Genomic DNA, 19008 nt, shown 5'->3' with positions numbered 1-19008 from the left:
AAGAAAAAAAACGTTGAAGGGGTTTGGGGTTGGGGAGTGGAACAGAAAAGAGGGTAAACGATGGAGGGAGCTGCTCGCGCCTTGACGATAACGAGCGATAATTCCCCGTGCACCCCTCGTCCGCGGTCTAATTTCCCCTCTTCGCGTGAAACCAAGCCGGAGGTCAGGGTGCTAGATCTTCCGCGGAGGGAGGGGGGAAGTGGAGAGGCGGTAGAAGCGCAGAACACTTTGGGGGGAGAGGGTAAAAGGCTTGGAAACGACTCGAGATTCCAACCACTTAAGAGTCCTTCCGATAAATCTCTCTAGCCCACCACCCTTGTTCGCTTTTACCCCTAAGGTAGAGTTTCGATTAATATAAGAGATAACTAGGGGATGGTTCTGGGTGCTTGATTCATGGTGTGTCTCGAGAGTCAGCTCCCCCTCGTTTGAATCAACCGATCCCCCACTCGGGACCACTCTCGTCTTTGAAGAAAAGCTCGAAGGGGGTTGGAAGTCCAGAACACCCTGTGAAGAGTTCGATGGTTCGACGCGGGGCGGCTATTAATTAACTTTTTCTCGGATTCCTGCAGGCGAAACAAACTCGATTTGGTGCAGAAAGAGAGGGGACTATATGTAGAACCCTTTTGCCCCGTGAGAGTTTCAGGGCATCCCGAGCTTCGTCTCCTTCGGGAGCTTAAACTCCGCGACGGAGTAAATTTCCGCGGGGGAGTAAGTGCCTTTCTCATTCGAGTTCTCTAGAAATCTTGCGGATACGGTGCTTCGACTAATTTTGAGAGTGGCAAATTCATTATCTAGATAAAGAGTTTGGAATAACAGATAGAAGATAAAAAGAAAGTACTTCATTATTCTGAATTGATTAAACATAGAAATTCCGATTTTTATAATAATTCAATGCTTCTTCTGTGTAGTTTTCCTACGCGCGATTAAATAGTAGAAAATCAAGTAACCAAAATAAAATTCTGGAATTCCATAAAGAACACTTCACTATACATACTCCGAAAAATCGTTTTCACCACTGTGACTTGGCAAAACAAAATGGCAGCCTTGTTCCGGAAACTGTTTGATATCCCTACGTATGTATAAAGGGAATATTGTAAAGAACGCGCTGGGAAAATTTGAGAAAATGGGTCATCCACGTTCCGCTTTTGGTAGAACCAAACGTGAAATATTCGAAGGCGAAAAAGGTCGAAACAGCCGGAATGTCACGAGACAACCCGTGACGGTGACGTGCCGACGTGCCATGCCGACGTCGAGAAATCGGAAATTGCGAACGGTTTAAGAAAATGTGTGAAGGACTCGTAGGTAAGCACGCGAGTAAGAATTTTCTGCAGCCACTCGAGTTTTACGCGATGTCGTGAAACAAGGGGGCTGCTTCGACATTCGGCGACCGTCTGGAGGGCCGATAAATTGCTCGTTCCCCATGTAAAATGCGTGTCGCGTCAAACGGAGTCACTCCCTGGGTGGAGCACCACCACCCTCTCTACGGTGCTTCCGAAAACGAAGAGAACGACGTGAAACGAACCTTGTCAGGTTGCGTCTGGTATGTATTGTGTATGTATGTATATATACATACCTCTTGGAAACGGATACACTATTTTCCACTGACGTTTCCGTTTCGAGAAATATTATATATATTTCGTTTAGCCCTTTCTCGCGAACTCGTGCAAGCCGGTTTTACGATAATAATGCCGTTAAAATGATAATAATATAGGCTGGATACCGAGCCAGGTGGTGCTTCACGCACGCACGCACGCACGCACGCACGTACGTATGTATGTATAAACCCGGATAATGTCTCATAACGCCGGTAATAACGAAATCATTCTCCGGGACGATAATCCGTTTCACGTGGAAATCAAAAAGTCGATAATTACGCGCGCTGTATTTCTCTATTTCCCGTTAACCGATTGTTTTCCACCCTACCCACCGATTTTTTTTGCAACATTCCCCTATCGGATTCGAACTATCGATTTCAGGAACAAAACTAATTTCTGGATACGCTCGCGGAAGGGAGGAGGGCACTTTGAATTGGCAAACAATGAAGTTTGACGGATAATCGTGAAAGAAGAGTGATCCAATTAAAGGAGATGTCTGAGAGGTCCGTATCCATTCGAAATCGAGGGCGTCTCTGGCTTCTCTGGGATGCCGTGTGCTCGATATATAAAACCGATCGATGGACCGCGATATTCTCAAGAAAATACCACATTCCTTGCACATCGCCGATAGATTCATAGTCTAGTCGAGCACGGGTATCACGGGTATAATTCTCGAGTTTCTTTGCTGTTAAACCGCGATCTAAATTTTAAGAGTCTGCCGCCCGATATGCTCGGGGACCAGGAACCAGAAAGCTGGCACGAGAAACGTGGCTTTATCTACTTTCGGAAGCCGAGACCGAGACCCTTTCACGGGATTAAAACATTACTTTTTTTTTTTTTTCGTTTTTTCCACCCCGAGCCTTTACCCCATCATCTCCCCGTCTATGGATTCAAGAACGACCTTATCCGGAGAACACGAAACTGGGGATGAAGGAACGGTCCCGGGAGTATTAAAGCTTCTAAAGCACGAAGAAACTTTTTTTCTCCCTCCATTTTAGTTTCGATAAATTCATATATCGTGCGTCGTACCTCTGTGAAGCGGATTTGATGCCAATGTTCGATCGATCTGCTTCAGCTGGATCATTGGTAATCCGACTATAAAAATACATGTAGCGACCTCACCCGACCTCCGGTCTTCCAGAGTCCGTGTACCCAAGATTGATCGTCCTGTTACGAAATCATTTTGACGTACCGTTTCTTCCACTTTAACGGCTCGTTTCGTTAATATCATCCTTCCCACTCCGCGAACTCGACAACACAAAAATAACCAGCTAACACTGTTGAAAAGGAAGGAAAAATTCCGGGAACATTCCGATGCCTCGGGTTTCCTCGATGAAGCATCGACACACACGGATCTCCTTTAAATTATTAAGGAAGAGGCCTTGATCCAATTTAGGATCGAGCGTGGATATAAATTCTTACACAAGTGCCAAGAATACAGTTCGCTCTCCTGGTGTCCGTACGGTTTTTGTCGAAATTTCTCGATCCGTCAAAGGAATTGAAAAGTGGCACGAGAAGCAAAAGCACGAAATTCCTCCGAAAACTCTGTGAATCCGTGGCGCAAGAAAAACGCGAGCTGGCTCTCTGTTTCGCGCCGTTTGTTCCCGAGAAGAAGAAATTCACGCTCGAATATTCGCTCAATTACGAAACGGGCAGTCGCGGTTCACCATTTTTTTAATTGCGCTTCTAGCGAAAGAATCCTGTATTTTTAATTTCGCTAATTAGCGGTTACACGCCACGAGCCTTTTACAATTAACGTCTGATTAATGATTCGTTCAAGCCGTATACAGGGTGTCGCGAAACCTCGTTCGAACGAAAAAACCGCGACGCGATCGAGAGGAACAATGCACAAGGAGAAAGAAACTCCAACACTGGTGTATGTATCTAGTATATGTCTTATCCCTAAAAAATGTATAACCAGAAGCGGAAGAGCACATCCGCGATAGAGAACTCGTTCTTCTCGATCCTTGGATTTGTAGGCTCTATTGGCGCTCTTCTATATCGGGAAATCTCGTTTCCGTGGAAAGCAGAGGCTCGAAGGGAATGCTGGAGTAAACCGAGTTCGTATACATATACATACAGTTCTCGTGGCCCGATAAAACCGATGTAAAGTGTTTTCGAGGTGCATGGAGGCACATCGAGGCCAACGGGGGGATAGACTGGTCTGCATCGCGAGATCACGAAAAGTTTCGTTCTACCTTCGAATGATTATATCACTGTCATCGATCAGCTGTCTGGATTATGGTAACTCGGCCGAGGAAACGTAGAGGAAACTCATTTTTCTTATTAAACATATTTCAGAAATGTTGCAGCCATTTACCGAGCTTGTCCACGTATTCCACTTAATAAATAATTGTTTGAAAATTTACAATAAGAACAAGTGTGTAATCATGTTTATAAAAATTTCAAGAAAAATAAATGAAATTGCAATTTCAACAGCTATTTTGTTGTTATAGATTATAGATAAATAAATGCGTTCAAGTGTTAATCCAAAACGTCCATAAATTCGGGTTTACCCTACGTGGACTGTAGGTGGTCCAGCTGATTTGATTCGTCGATCGCGAACATACGATTAAGTATGTATACTGCATAGTACAACTTCTGTGGTCTGTCGCGTGTCATAGTGAAGTTGGGCAGTTCCAAAGACTATTTTCCTCCCATTTTTGATACCTTTCTCTCCAAGCAAGGGAGGACAAGAGTATCGATCGCAAGCGGTCACAAGGGACCGTAGTAGCTGGATTCTCTTGGAAGAATCGATTTTTAGGGCCGTCGCCCGTCGAAGACACGTTCAAACTTCCATCAGAAATCCATTTGCCAGTATCCGCGACAGGAATATCGACGCGTATCGGCGTTTTCCGACTCACCGTGACTGCCGTGACATGCTGCTCTACACGAGCTCGCAAGAGAAAGCCCCGAGCCCCGGTGGTATCCAGCGGGATGGGAGAAATGGGAGGTCTATATGTACATATGTATACATAGATGCCCAGAATTCGATAATGGAATTCTAGGTCATCGGACAATCGCGTGACGCGACGATACATCATCATTCCACGAGGCGATTATGGACTCCATCCAGTGGATCGGATCTAACTAATCGACCCATACCGAGTCGCGGATTCGCGAATCGGTTAATTTCATCGTACGGTCGCGTGCGGGAATGATGATGTACGATCGTGAAGTGATTCTCTTCGATGTCGTTTCATTGATCGTCACGGTACACGCAGCGATCATGCACTAACCAGTCATACAGTGAGACTCAAACCTAAGTATGTAAGTACATATGATACATACATATACCTACACCTTACAAAGGTGAGGTTCGTGTAATACTTCTGTAAGATCGTGGTAGTAATACAGTTGGATATGATTTTCTTAAGATTTTCAGGATGAATTGGTAGCTAAAAAAATTCGAGAAAAAGAAATTCGAAGCTACAGCCAGAAAATTGAATAAATATCGTTAAACATGGCGAATGTTCTGTTATGGTTTGCGGCAGCATGGCATTCAATGAGAGAGGATGATGACACGATTTGGAAATACCCTGCATACTATTATTTCGTTTTACATCCTTAGGAAAATAATTAGATTATTACGCCCACGCAACAGCTAGGGTAAAAGACCCAACTTTAACTGACACTTTAAGAAACGACACTGACATTATTGCATAATTTTTCTATTAACTGACCAAAAACACGCGTTTTTATTTCTTTTTATTATTATTTAATATGTTTAATTGGAGGAAAATTTTGATGTAACTTTCTAAACCTCTACTTTCATTTATAAATTCCTTATTTTCAAAAATATATCTCGAAAGCTATTACTGTCAGACTGTCACCCATGAAATGTGTTCGATCGAATTACTGACAGCAGTGACATCCCAATTACTATCACCTAACCAAATACTGTCACCTCGTATATCCAGATACTGTCACTTTTTTAGGTCAGGTTGCACGTGACGGGCACAGACCGTATTGGTTAAAAAACTTAACAAATCGTCGAATTATGATCGACATTATTTTCTATGATCTTTATATTATCTAAAACATTACATTTTATTATGTTACCAGCTCAAATATTACAACTATAGTCCTTTCTTTTGTACCTTGTTTTCCCTTTCGCTAGTAAGGAAGTCGTCGTTTGTTGTCTCTTTCAATCAACTAAAAACTTTTCATCGTTTTACAAAAATGACTAGAAAAGGAAATTAAGTGCTGCTTTTTCCATCGTATGAATTACAGTTTTAATAGCACGCAGAATTTTCTTTATGTATAACTGTACAACGTTTATTTGTTATTTTAAACGAAACAGTCTAGGATGACAGTAATTCGATAGATAGGTGACAATAAATGGGTCTCTTACCCTACATCGGATAAATAAATAAACGGTTCCCCCCAGTAGTGAACACATACACACCCCTTACTGTTCTTGTATCTAACAGTCGAGCGAAAACTGGAACGAGCTGATTCGACTCGGAGGACAACCCTGTTCCTGGGCTCGGAACTCTTATGCGCACGGACGAGGAACACTTCCTTCGATGTTGATGTCTATCGTAAAATCGGAATAAAACCAAAGCTGTCGCAGTCAGGGGAATCGAAAGAGAGGAAGATTCTCGAGGATCGTCGAGGAGAACAGACACAGACTCCTTGGAAAAACACGAAAGTTCGAGGCGGGGACTTCGGGCTCCCGTTTCTCTCGTGAATACAAAATGTACCCGATGAAAATCGTCCGTGTGTGTGTGTGTGTGTGTGTGTTCACGACTCGTTCGCGAAAGTTTACACACGGTATACACACACGGAAGACAGTTCGTCTCTCCTGGTCGTCCCTGGTCGTTCTTGGTCGTTTTTGGTCGACCGCCTGCGAAATTTCGAGCGATTCCGACGCTACGAGTAGGTCCAGCAGATATCGTGGAATCGCTGTTTCCACTCGAGCTATCACAATTTTCGGCGAAGATCAAGCAATAAATAACGATCCGCGATGACCAATCTGGCGGACGCGACGAGAACCATGGACAAATGTAAATATTTATCCTTTCGAGTCTATAACTATTCAATTTTTTTACACACTTTCTGTAAAAACAACGTATTCAATAGACTGCGAATATTTATTCAAACATAGATTTTGAATGATAGATTTGAACTGAAGTCAAATCAGTCAAGAGATTTGTTTATGTTATTTACCGTTCTCTATTAGGTTCTAGATACAATGAAAACACCTCTTTAAAATTGACCAAACTCTTCAGCATGGTGAATTCTAAAGAATAGTGTATAGTACAAATGCATAAAATCCGTAGTCTGGTAATCAAACCTAAAAACTTTAATTCAATAATTTAAGTTAAATCTTTTAATTCAATAATTTTCTACTTTATTCGAACTATGTATACTCGGCAACTTACGACCCCTGCACAGTAGGTACACGTCTCGACGTCCTCCGATATCTAAACAAACGAACGCTCGGTTTGTTAGAAATTGCGCTTCAATCTGTGATTACACTGAACCTACGCAGGACCTTTCGCTATCAGGAATTAGGGGACAAAAATCTGGAATCGATCGAATTCAGGCTAGAACTCGAAACATCGATACCGACGTGTCATCGTTAAAGGGAGGAAGAATATACGATATCTTGACGCGCTCTAATAACTCGATTTCGCGGGGTCGGTCGTTGCGACGGAAGTGGAAGAAAAAAAAAGAGGAAGTCGTGTTCCAGCGACATTTTTAACGGGCGTCCCTGACCTCTGGAGCTTCAGGAACAAGGAGAGGGTGGGTGGTTTTAGCAGAGTCAGCGATATTCCCGCGGAAATTCGTCGAGTATCCCCGCAAAAAAAGCTACCAACCAGACGAGGTAGTGTATCGTGGAACGAGAGTACGATACGAGCCGTTCATGTGCCAAAGTGATTAACTCCAGAAAATTTATACATGTATGTAGTTTATTTTAAATATAAAAAGTAAAGCACCGATCTCAAGTGCTTCGGCACTAAAATTCTAAATAAATTTCAAAAAATGAAGTTAGTCACTTGCAGGCCTGTGTACGGCTCATATACATATAGTATTCGGATCGACGATCGAATTAATTGTACCGTCTACGGATGAAACGCGTTTTAATTAACATCGACGACGACGATTATAAAGAAACAACCGACCGTTAACGACGACAATCAGGTATCAGGTCTGATAAAGTACAGATCCGGCGCGCACGATTCCCCCGTCGATAAACTATCTACCGTTCTTCGTGTTTAATTGTACGCGGCAATTAAAAGTCTGCCGTTTAATTAAACGATCATGTTCTTTTGTTTAAGCTTTAAGAAAACGGTTCTGTTTTTTGTTTTGTTTTTATATTTCTCCAAGAAACCAACGGCACTCTTTGCGGCGTTAAGGAACACAGAGACGACCCGTTGCGCTAATCGAGCGTTTTGTACCATGAAAATCGGAGCGACGCGTTACGTTTTCCAGTTGCTCGTTAATTAATTGCTCCGTCGCGTCGTGACCAGAGTGACGGCCGATTAAACTTTCTTCGCGATTACGAGTCAGTGCTCCCGGACGATTCAGAAATTGAATTTTCCACGTGAAGTATACCGGATGTAGTTTTCTGCAGAGTGGATAACAAAAAGTCCTTCTTCGGTTGTCGTAAGCTCTCTGATAACGTGTACGTTCTCTGGTCCATTTGATCCTCGTGTTGCCGACAGAAGTGTTAGCCACCGAAGGGTGACTAATTTTTCTTAGAACAATTGATACCCTTCGATGTATAGAGGTCGTTTCCGTCGGTAGCTCTTGAATGCCTAGACGGCCTAGATCGAAATAGCCCTAGGTGAAAATGGACTCGGATAGAAATGAACCTAGTCATAACCGCCACTGATTCAATCTATCACCGGAAATTCATTTTATACTCGTGTGTTCATTTTTGCTCAGTCGGCATTTTTGCTATACCAGTGTGATGAACCGTACGGATCCAGAATCCACGGAGAATGTAGAACGTTTTTCCTCGTCTGATCACCCTCGATTTCAAGGAGACTCGAATCTCCCAGCTCCGGATGTACCGTTCACGAAACGAATACCCGCGATCCATAGATATAAAAGTCGTCGAGGCGCGAGCAATAAGCAGCGACAAGCCGCCGCAGAAAATGAAAAGTCTAATAAGGCGTGCACGGCTCTGGGCCCGATGGTTCGTCGAAAGAGGAACTGCACAAAAGGTCCCTTCCTTCCCTGCATTCTTCCCCCGTTCTCGGACGTGATCCGGCCGCACGCCCCGTTTCTTTGCGTGTTTTCCCACATCCTATCCCGCGGGGAAATGACGTTGAGGCGAACAAAACACCGGGACAAAAAAACACACGCGCCACAGGGAACAAACAAGCGAATCCGAATCGACGCGAAATTAAAAGGAACGGGGACAGCGTCTTCGGATTCCCCAATTCGTGGCCTGAAGTTAGAAATTCTGGGGAACCGAAAAGAATCGATTGCGTGACCTTATTTTCGGGATCGAAATTAGGCTGACGTGAATACTGCGTCTGAAATATTCGAAGAATTATTTCATAATAAGTAGACTCATAGGCCTAAGCAGGTTATCATTCGGGGGGTGGTAAAATTTATCTCAAAGTACATAATTTCGTAATATTACTTTAAATAGATTATAGGTTTAGTTTTACATATAGTATATTAGTTAATATAATAAAATATTTTTCTCCTCTGGAAGAAACCGTAGATCCGTAGAAGTACCGTCGTCGTCGAACCATAGAGAATCGTTCCGTGGATCGATTGAAATCCCACCTCCTCCATCGTATTCTTCGGAGAATCTTCGATCCGAACGGAATCGAAAAAGACGACTCGATACGTATTTTTTTCCAGACTCTTGGTTCGAGATCGTCTCAGGAATCATCGGTGTACTTTTACAGGCCTTTGTCTTGCGAATCGGTTCGTCGAGGAATCTTGGATAGTTGGAAATTGCACCAATCGTGCCGTTCACAGACCAAAATGATTGAACTCTTTTTGTTCGAATTTTAATAGTAAAGTTGCTTTTATGGAGTTAATCGCTTGAAAATTGGCCAAATGAACGACTGGATTAACCTCTCGCGGGGTGGTGGCTGGGTCCAATCGACCCAAGTTTTTAATAGCTCCATCTAGGACATCAACGTAGAAATCGAATTTAAGAGTCGTTCGTATAAGGTCGTATAGAAAAAGCAGGTCTTCTTGAACGATTGTGTGCGAAAATATGTCCAAAATATGTACGAACATTAAGAAGCGTTCACCTTCCGATTGCTAAACGAATAATTTTTCTGGTGGATGCTGAAGGATTTACGGATTAGGGCTCGCTTGTGGTCGATTAATTAGACGGTGAATTGTTTCTCATTTTTTGTTGTTATTAAAACTTGCCAGGCACGTCAACAACTCGATGAATATTGTAAGAAGGTTCGCCACCACTGCTCTAGAGGATAATCGTTTTCGTCCTGGGGGTAAGGTAAGGGTGCGTTTAAAACTTTGATGTTCCTTTCCTCGTGAAATGAGAATTCCTCGACGCGTAGCTTCCAACGACGGGGACCGATTTGTTGTTTCGTCCACGAGACGGGATCGTTGATCGCTTCTTGTCCCCGAGAGCCTCGCCTTCGTAATGCCGATAGAAAGAAACGAGGCGATAATGCCGCTGGAGATGTTCCTCCCGGGGCGAAATTAAAACGCGCGGACGAAAGATCGCACAAAGGCTGAAGAGGCTGAAGAGGCTAAAATGGTGAAACTTCGTCAAAGACGGGGGGAAATAATTAAAAGAAAGAATTTTTTTCCTTTGAGACTGGGCGAAAGATCGTTCGGTTGCTCTAGTAGGGTTCATCGATGTCCTTGAAGGGGCACCGAATCAATTTCCGGTTCTGTAATAACTTCGAGAGCAGAGAGGTCGACTGACGTCGAACGGCGGAAATACGTGGAAGAAATAAGATGAATATCCCTGAAAATATAAAATTTAATACTTTCGTTCGCAAACGAAATAGTTCGAACCATAATACAGCGTGATTTGGCGGTTGCATCTTTCAAAGACGGCGGTCAAGTACTCACAAGACGTCTCTGTAGCTTATCGCGTGTAGACAAACGGTGGACGATCAATTTCAATTCCAATCATTCGAGAAGCTCTACCTTGTCGTCTTCATCCCCTTGCCTTATATTATAACATCGAGTCAGGCTTACAATTTCAAAATGGGATTCAACAGTCAGAGTAAATGTACAGTTGCGATATGTACAATTCCTTTCGGTTTCTGGGAAATAATCGACAATAAAGTAATTCTCGAGACTGCGAACATCATGAAAATCGTAAGGCAAGGGATTCGAACGTTCGCTACCAGTACATTATTTCGGAAATTTTCGTCACAGATTACGATCAATTTTCAGCATTCTATCGACTGACACAAAATATATGTGAATATTGCAAAACCCATTCCACTTTTGTCTAAGAAAATATGCTGACTTGGAAATCGGTATGTAACGTTGGTAGCGAACATGTTGACACGCTCCCGAAAGTGGAACCATCTTTGTTTCTATGTCCTATGCTTTGTTTCCTTTTATCCACAGCCTCGGATCTGGACTGCATAAGAGCGCTGTTCAACGAGAAGGAGAAGGAACTCTCGTTAGCGGTGGCGAAGGTCGAGGAGCTGACACGGCAGCTGGAGGAGCTCAGGGGTCGGCAGAACGCTGCCGGGACCGGGACCGGAAGCGGAGGCGCCGGTGGCGTCGGCGGCGGTGGTGTCGGCGGACCTGGCAGTGGACACTTGTCGACACCGGCCAGCGCCGAGCTCGAGAAGCTCAGGAGAGAACTAATGGTGAGTCTTTTGACTTTATCCTCCTATCCTTCTGGATCCTTTTGTCCTTGCCGGGAAAACGTTCTGGAATGAGATCCACGAAGAAAAGCCCCTTTTACCCGTTACCGCTGCACTCCTGATCGCGTGCCCATTCCATTTGCAGTAAATTCTATCTCGCGGCTACGCGACTGGACAGTTCGATTTCGTGAATCTAAAAGGTCCGACGGGGTAAAACTTATTTTTTATTATTTAAAATCGAAATGATCAGTTGAGAATCCCTTTGACACAGTACGATGATGGATGGACCCTCTGCATCTTCTCCTTTCGTTGGTAGAACGTACAGATAGTCTGTTCGAATGATCAGTTACGCGTGTAACACGTTTTGACTGATATTACGAAGACTTTCGAACGAAGAGATTCAGTCGGTGTAATCGATTACAATCGGTATCGAAGTCGGTCAGAATTGGACGAAATCAGTCTTGTAAGGGATTTTCCCTGAATAGAATTCACCTGGCAAACTGACAGACAAACTCCATTTGCTTTTGTTCCCCCTCCCCTCTCCCTCCCCCCTCCCCCATTGACAGTACCGTAACAAGATGAACGAGCAGCAGAACCAAGTGGTGTCCCAGCAACGATTGGCCCTGGCGCAACGGCAAGCGGAGATGGCGTCGATCGACGCTAGGATAGCCCAGCTACAGGGTCGTCTTCAGCGTAAAAGAGCGTTGAATCAACGACTCAGCCAGCAGCTAGGCTCCGGGAATCGTGGGAACACGAACAGCGGTTTCACGGAATCGAAGCTCGAGTTCAACGCCGGCGGTAAGTCCAGGCCCGCCGGTAACATAGCGGCGATCGAACCGTACTCCCACATACCAAACGACAACGACTTCAATTTGAACAAGAACGATCCGAAGTACCAAACCTTGCCGTACAACACCAAGTTCACGGTGAACTTCAAGGCCGCGGAGGATGACGTGAACAAGAACAAGATCCAACACTCGGCAAGCGCCTCGCAGCTAGGCCAGAGGGTCGCCTTTCAGCAGTTTGGCCATCAGATCGCGCACAGTCAGTCCCAATCCCATATCCAAGGTTTGTACAATAGAGTGGAACCACCTCTGGCATTACTCTCAACATATAGATGCTAAGTAGATATGCCCGGTTACCTAAATCGATCGAATCGCACACATATATTTTTAGGTCAATCGCAACTCCTAGGCACGAACCAGCAGCAGTACAATCAAAATATCGCCAGCCAGTCCGTGAATCTCCAGCAGACGTGCAACAACAACAACAACAACAACAACAACAACAACAACAACAACAACAACAACAACAACAACAACAACAACAACAACAACAACAACAACAACAACAACAACAACAACAACAACAACAACAACAACAACAACAACAACAACAACAACAACAACAACAACAACAACAACAACAACAACAACAACAACAACAACAACAACAACAACAACAATACGAACAGCACGAACAACAATCTAATCGGCTCCGGTCACAACTTTAGTCCGGACGGTTTATCGCAGAATCTTCGAGTTCACCATCAACAGCAACCGCAGACGCAGCAGCAGCAGCAACACGGGAACATTCAACAGAAACAGCACACTATCGGTTCCTCAGCGTCCAACCTGGGCACAACAGTATCCATCACGCAGACCCAAAATCATCGGAACCTTCAAACCCATCAGAAGCCTGTGTCCAGCGTGGCGCCGAGTTTCTCCGTCAAGTCCCAGATCTATCAGACATCCTCGACGAAGATCCATCCGGTCATGCCGCAGACCTTGAGTCTGATCGGTCGTGGACACGCGAACGCTCAGAACTTCGTTGGACTGGGCACGCAGAACGCGAACCAGCAGCAGCAATTGAACCAGTCGGTTACAAGTAGTCAGACCCCCAGTCAGGAACAAACATATACCTCGAGGCTCAACTATCCAGGCATTCAGCAGCACTCCACCCAATCGAACACCCACGTCTCCTCTCCCATAGCCTATCAGTCTCAGATCTCCCCGAATTTACCGCCTGCTATGCACACAACGTCCAGCGGGGCCAATTTTGGTAACTCGGTTCCGAGATACAACCAGAACCAGCAACCGATAACCAGTCCCACGTCCAGTACAGAACAAACCGATAAGATGAAGTTCGAGGCCAAGGAGAAGTTCGAGCACGCGTTGCCGGCCAAGCACGAGCAACAGAGGTACGAGCCTAACCCGGTGTTCAAGTACGATCCCCATCAGATGAAATATGATCAGCATCCATCGAAGTACGAACACGGGAAGTACGATCAGTCCAATCAGCCGACGAAGCTCTACGATCAGTCGAACAAACACGAGCAGCCACCTGGCAATCAGACGAACAAGTATGACACGGTCAAGCTCGAGCAGGGGAAGTACGAGGGTGGCGGTCAGACGAAACACGAACAACTCCATGTACCCAAATACGATCCCAATCAGAACACTCAGCAATACGGTAAACACGATCAACACGAGGTGAGACCGTCCGTGAAACACGAGCACAACACAGCGTTCAAGCACGATCCCTCGACTAAGTACGAAGGTGGACAACAGTTCAAGCAGCAGGAGCCGGCCCCGAAGTTCGAGAACGTTCAGAACAAGTACGAGCAGAATTCCACGACGAAACACGAGCACAACGGAAAGTTCGAGATCACAGCGAAAATGGCGGAGAAACCAATCGAATTCGAGAGGCTCAAGGCCGAGAACGAGAGGAAGGGCTCAGGGGAGATACGGGGCGAGGACAAGACCAAGCCGGCGCTACCACCGAAACCGATTAAGCCTAACCCACCGCCGAGATTGACCCATCACGAGAAGGTGGACAATTCTGTGGACGTAATGGGTGATTGCAAGAACAATATGGGAATCGGTCCAAGGTTCGTATTTCCCCCCCCCCCCCACCCCTCGCGTTAACTGCTATCGCTTTGTTTTCTGCGGTTAGACCATTCCAACACTGCAAAGAAATTTAGTTCGGACTAGTTACATAAGATAGGACAATAAACAGTATTCAAACGAAACGAAGATAGTATCGATAGTAGAAAGTAAGTCTTCGTGTGCCCATCTGCTTACATCCATTGACTACCAATCAATTGCAAGATAATCAAGAAGATACGATCGATCTAGGCGCTCATGGAAGAGCACACACAGGTGGCAAGGGTTTCGGGCACAGGATGACAAAACGATTACCGGGTTAATTATAAATGTTAATTAGTCCGTGATCGATTTGGCCGGTGAATCGATGCCTGTCTTCTCGAATAATAGACACCGAAATAGAACGACTGCTGTGCCGTCGAAGACACAATAGCACTTTAGTACTCGAGCGCTCCTTCGATCGATCGGGGGTTTTGCTGACGCGCGCGCCATTCAGTTTGAATTGATCTTCCTCGAGAACTTAAACGGAGAACAGTCGGAACGTTCTAATTACTTAATTACCGATTCGTAATAGAAAATAGAAAATAAAGAACTGAGACGTCTTCTTCGAGAAAACGATCAACGTTGTTCAATATTGTCAGTCTTCTGAACTATTAGAGAAGAAGGGTTTCTGTGTTTAACTATTCTACCGAATTCTCTCCCCAGAACGGAGAAGGAAGAGGACGCCCCACCGATACCCACGTCGGAACCCCCGGAATCACCCACGGAGACCCAGTTCGGCAACCACCAGATCATCAAAGCCAGGCCTCTGACACTGAAGAAGGCGCCGATCTCCGAGCAGCCAAGGCTACGTTACGCCAAGTCAAATGTCCACGTGTCGATAAACCGGCGGATTGAGATGCCACCGGCGTTCCTGTTCCCGGAGACCGAGATTCCAGCGGATCTGATGCAAACCGAGCAGCAACAACAGCAGCAGCAGCAACAACAACAACAACAACAACAGCAGCCTCAGATCATCGACACGACGGACAATTGCAAGGTGAGCATCGGCGAGGACGTGATCAACAATGAGAAGCTAGAGGAGTCTGACATCATCGACGCCCTGAACGTGATCAACATTGAGGATAAAGCGAAGGCGCAGAAAGACTCGGATAGAAGAACTGACCTAGACGTGGACGCGAAGGGTGGAAACGAGGTAATGAGGAGGAAGAAAGGGAACCTGAAGTCCAGCACAGGAAAGGCAAACCTCTCGAGAAGAGTGTCGTTCGATCCCCTCGCTCTATTGTTGGACGCTAGCCTCGAGGGTGAGCTCGAGCTGGTGAAGAAGACCGCCAAGGAGGTCGCGAATCCCAGTTCGGCCAACGACGAGGGCATCACAGCGCTTCACAACGCCATCTGCGCTGGTCACCTGGAGATCGTCAAGTTTCTTGTCGAGTTTGGATGCGATGTGAACGCGCAGGACAGCGACGGATGGTAAGACCGGGTTCGAAATCGTATGTGCGAGTTCATTATGTACATACATGTTGGGTTCGTTGATTAACACTTTATTGACTGGTAGCCTATTAATAGGCTTTTCAATGTCAATGCTTATAGATGAGAAGCCTATTAATTTACCCTTGAATCAGGATTAAGGAAGAAATTGATAGGTTATTCTATTAGAGTCCTTCCTAGTTTTCATGAATGTAATTTGCTACTGCGATTCGACTGTTTAATAATAGTTCTTTGAATGTTGATTGTTGGATTCTACTAAACCTATTAAATAGCAGTCGGTAGATAATGTGTCAAGGTTCTATTCGTTGCGTTTTTATTGAAGAACGCTTAGCACTCGAAAAATCTTCTTATAGACGATTAGACGAAACAACATTATAAAAGACCCGTAAGACTGAAAAAAATAAAATATTTCTATCTACCTATTGCAGGACGCCGCTACATTGCGCCGCAAGCTGCAACAATTTGTCGATGGTGCGATTCTTGGTGGAGCACGGGGCCTGTATCTTCGCCACCACCCTCTCCGATCACGAGACCGCCGCGGAAAAGTGCGAAGAGGACGAGGAGGGCTTCGACGGCTGTTCCGAATACTTGTACAGTCAGTATTTATCGGTGATTCGTCGTGAACACAATTATGAACTTGCGTATATAATTGATTATTAATTGTAATTAACCACGACTGTTTGCTGTTGCTGCAGGTGTCCAAGAGAAGCTGGGCATAATGAACAACGGGCAAGTGTACGCGGTGTTCGATTACGAGGCACAGCACAGCGACGAGCTGACCCTGAAGAACGGCGACTCTCTGGTTGTGCTTCGAAAAGGCGATGACAACGAAAGGGAATGGTGGTGGAGCAAACTGGGACACAAAGAAGGCTACGTGCCCCGAAATTTACTTGGCGTAAGTTGCGTTTCTTGGCGGAAGAGTCAAAAATTTGAAGGATGTATAGACTATATAGAGTAATCTAGAGTAAAATCTAGCGTAAAAAGAACTCTATACTATCAAAATACTTATTTATTTGACCGAAATTTTAATAATACTCACTTTGGATAAGCAATACTGAATGATTCCCCCCCCCCCCTCCTTTATTTCAGTTGTATCCGAGGGTGCAGCCGGGAAAGGTGGACTGAGGCGCGTGAGCTCGAAATAAATCCGATGATTGATCATTACCACAGTATTCGATTCGCAGCTTTATCTCGTTAAGTATCATAGTTGCATCCGTCGTCGCATTACCAATGTCATATCCTATTTAATCGCACCCCATCGTCATCATCCGAAATGAACCGAGCGAAACGAGCTTTCGCCCGTAGGTTTCATTTTATTATCATTTTTTTTTTCTTACATTTTGTAAGACATAACCGGTTAATCGCTAAACAAGCCCATGGTTTATCGTAAGTTATTCACGTTGAAGAATGTTAGGGCGTCGACCAATAAAATTTCTCGCAATGTTCAGCGACGAGGAGACGCGGACCCGCTCAGCGGTTTAACAGAATCGAATGAAAACGTAATAAAATATACACGATGTAACGAACAATTAGGATATAATTGACCAGCTCGAAAGAACAGTAGCTTATTCGTATTTCCGGTTCGTCGAGCGAGAAAACGATATATGTATACTCGGAATTAATCACACACGCGCACAGAAAATATGAACTATATACATATTCTCGGCAAAAACACTCTGAAATCGTTTGCATCCGCGCACACTCGACGATACGAAGGAGGACAAAATAATTCCGTTAATTGCGTATACAGAAAGAATTGTTCGTCTTCGTACCCTGCACGTTAGTCAGTTCCTTCAACGAAACAGTACAAAAGAAAGAAGAAAATTTCAATTTTACCCCTCACCCCCCCCCCCCCTCCCCCTCTGAACTCTCCATATAATAGTCGACTCTTGTGTCAACGATTTGCGTAGTAGCTCACACAGTCGAAAACCGTTTGACATTTAATATCTATCACTTAAGCGTCGCGTCCCGGTAAAGATCGCTCGAAAAGTTCCTCTTTACAATCCTCGCAAGGGTTTGACTCGTAGAACTCTACCAGAATATTCGATGACTACGATTCCTACCGTCAAAGCAATTTTAGAGGAAAGTAATCGTTGCGAACAGAAACGTGTTTCGTTTGAATTTCGATTCTATAAATATTTCAACGACCGTACGTCAGTATTTGCCTCACTTCACAGAGGAACTTTTTGAACGATGGCACACCACCCTCATAAGAGAATAAAACTTTTATTTGCGCATGTTGCGCGATATTAAGCGTACTTACTTAATGTTTTGATTTGTTTCACCTAAATGATTTTATTTAGATGAAGTCAGATTATTGTTGCGGATTATTGTTACGTTTATTCGTCACCAGCGAAATTTTCCAAATCCGACATAGGCAATTTCGGATTTCGAAAATGTTTCGAAAGATGTATAATGTAATCTTGCCAATTACGCACCTTAAACGATCGGTAAGCGAAAGCAAGCAAGCAAGCAAGCACGCGCGCGCGAGCAGGAATTCTAGGATCGCCCTTGGATCTCTGATAAATCGACGGGAAACTTGACTAGACTTGTATAATTGACAATTATCAGCTAGGCCAGATTCGAATGCCCACGCGGTTAGAAAAGTTCTGAGCGTGTCTTGTTGTACTGTTTAAGTATGTACAGATGGAATGAATGAACTGCACTCAGAACATTTCTGACGGTTTACTCGTAAATAAAGTATGTGCCTTTCAGAAGTAATAATGGATATATTATGTATGAATGCATGATATATTATGACGAATAAATTGTTTTTAATAGAAAACCATTACAAAATACCGTTTATTGTCATGAATAATAATACAGACGAGCAGCAATATCAGTAAGTAGGGGGTAAGTAATCGTCTGGTTACTTCTAAACAAAATACTCTGGAGGTATATGTATAATAAAGTAAACGTTAAAATCTCGCATAAATACTATAGAATGAGGAAAAACACGACCATCACGAATTATAAATAAGTAAAGGCACTAACAATACGCGCATCCGAAATAAATTAGAGTTTACTGAGAATACACATTACGCTTTTCAAGCGATATGTCCTATCCGTATAATATTATTCAATAATTCACGTAATCAGTAAAAACAGCGAAACATAAAAATTAAATACTCTTACATCTACGTTAATACCATTCCAAACGAATATCATAATGTACTTGCAAAGCGGTTATAAAAGATATTCAGTAAAAAAATATAATTTAACAGTTGAATCTGTTAAGTACCCCACATTGGTCTT

General features: G+C 44.2%; 1 protein-coding gene across 1 annotated transcript in view; it reads left to right on the top strand.

Moving 5' to 3' along the window:
• The window catches only part of LOC107193530 (putative mediator of RNA polymerase II transcription subunit 26), a 47842-nt gene extending 30838 nt beyond the window's left edge, over positions 1–17004 (top strand). Inside the window, exons 4-12 of the mRNA XM_015582996.1 lie at positions 11133–11380; positions 11944–12445; positions 12572–12691; positions 12875–13593; positions 13732–14267; positions 14968–15735; positions 16182–16348; positions 16449–16648; positions 16843–17004. Of these exons, the coding sequence (XP_015438482.1) occupies positions 11133–11380; positions 11944–12445; positions 12572–12691; positions 12875–13593; positions 13732–14267; positions 14968–15735; positions 16182–16348; positions 16449–16648; positions 16843–16878 (3296 nt within the window). The 3' untranslated portion in view covers positions 16879–17004. The remainder of the gene's footprint in view (positions 1–11132; positions 11381–11943; positions 12446–12571; positions 12692–12874; positions 13594–13731; positions 14268–14967; positions 15736–16181; positions 16349–16448; positions 16649–16842) is intronic.
• Positions 17005–19008: the final 2004 nt, after the last annotated feature.

The sequence above is a fragment of the Dufourea novaeangliae genome, unplaced genomic scaffold (genome assembly GCF_001272555.1).
Source record: "Dufourea novaeangliae isolate 0120121106 unplaced genomic scaffold, ASM127255v1 scaffold6, whole genome shotgun sequence".
NCBI lineage: Eukaryota > Metazoa > Arthropoda > Insecta > Hymenoptera > Halictidae > Dufourea > Dufourea novaeangliae.
Note: the sequence above shows the minus strand (reverse complement) of the source record. Positions and strands in the feature narration are given on the sequence as shown.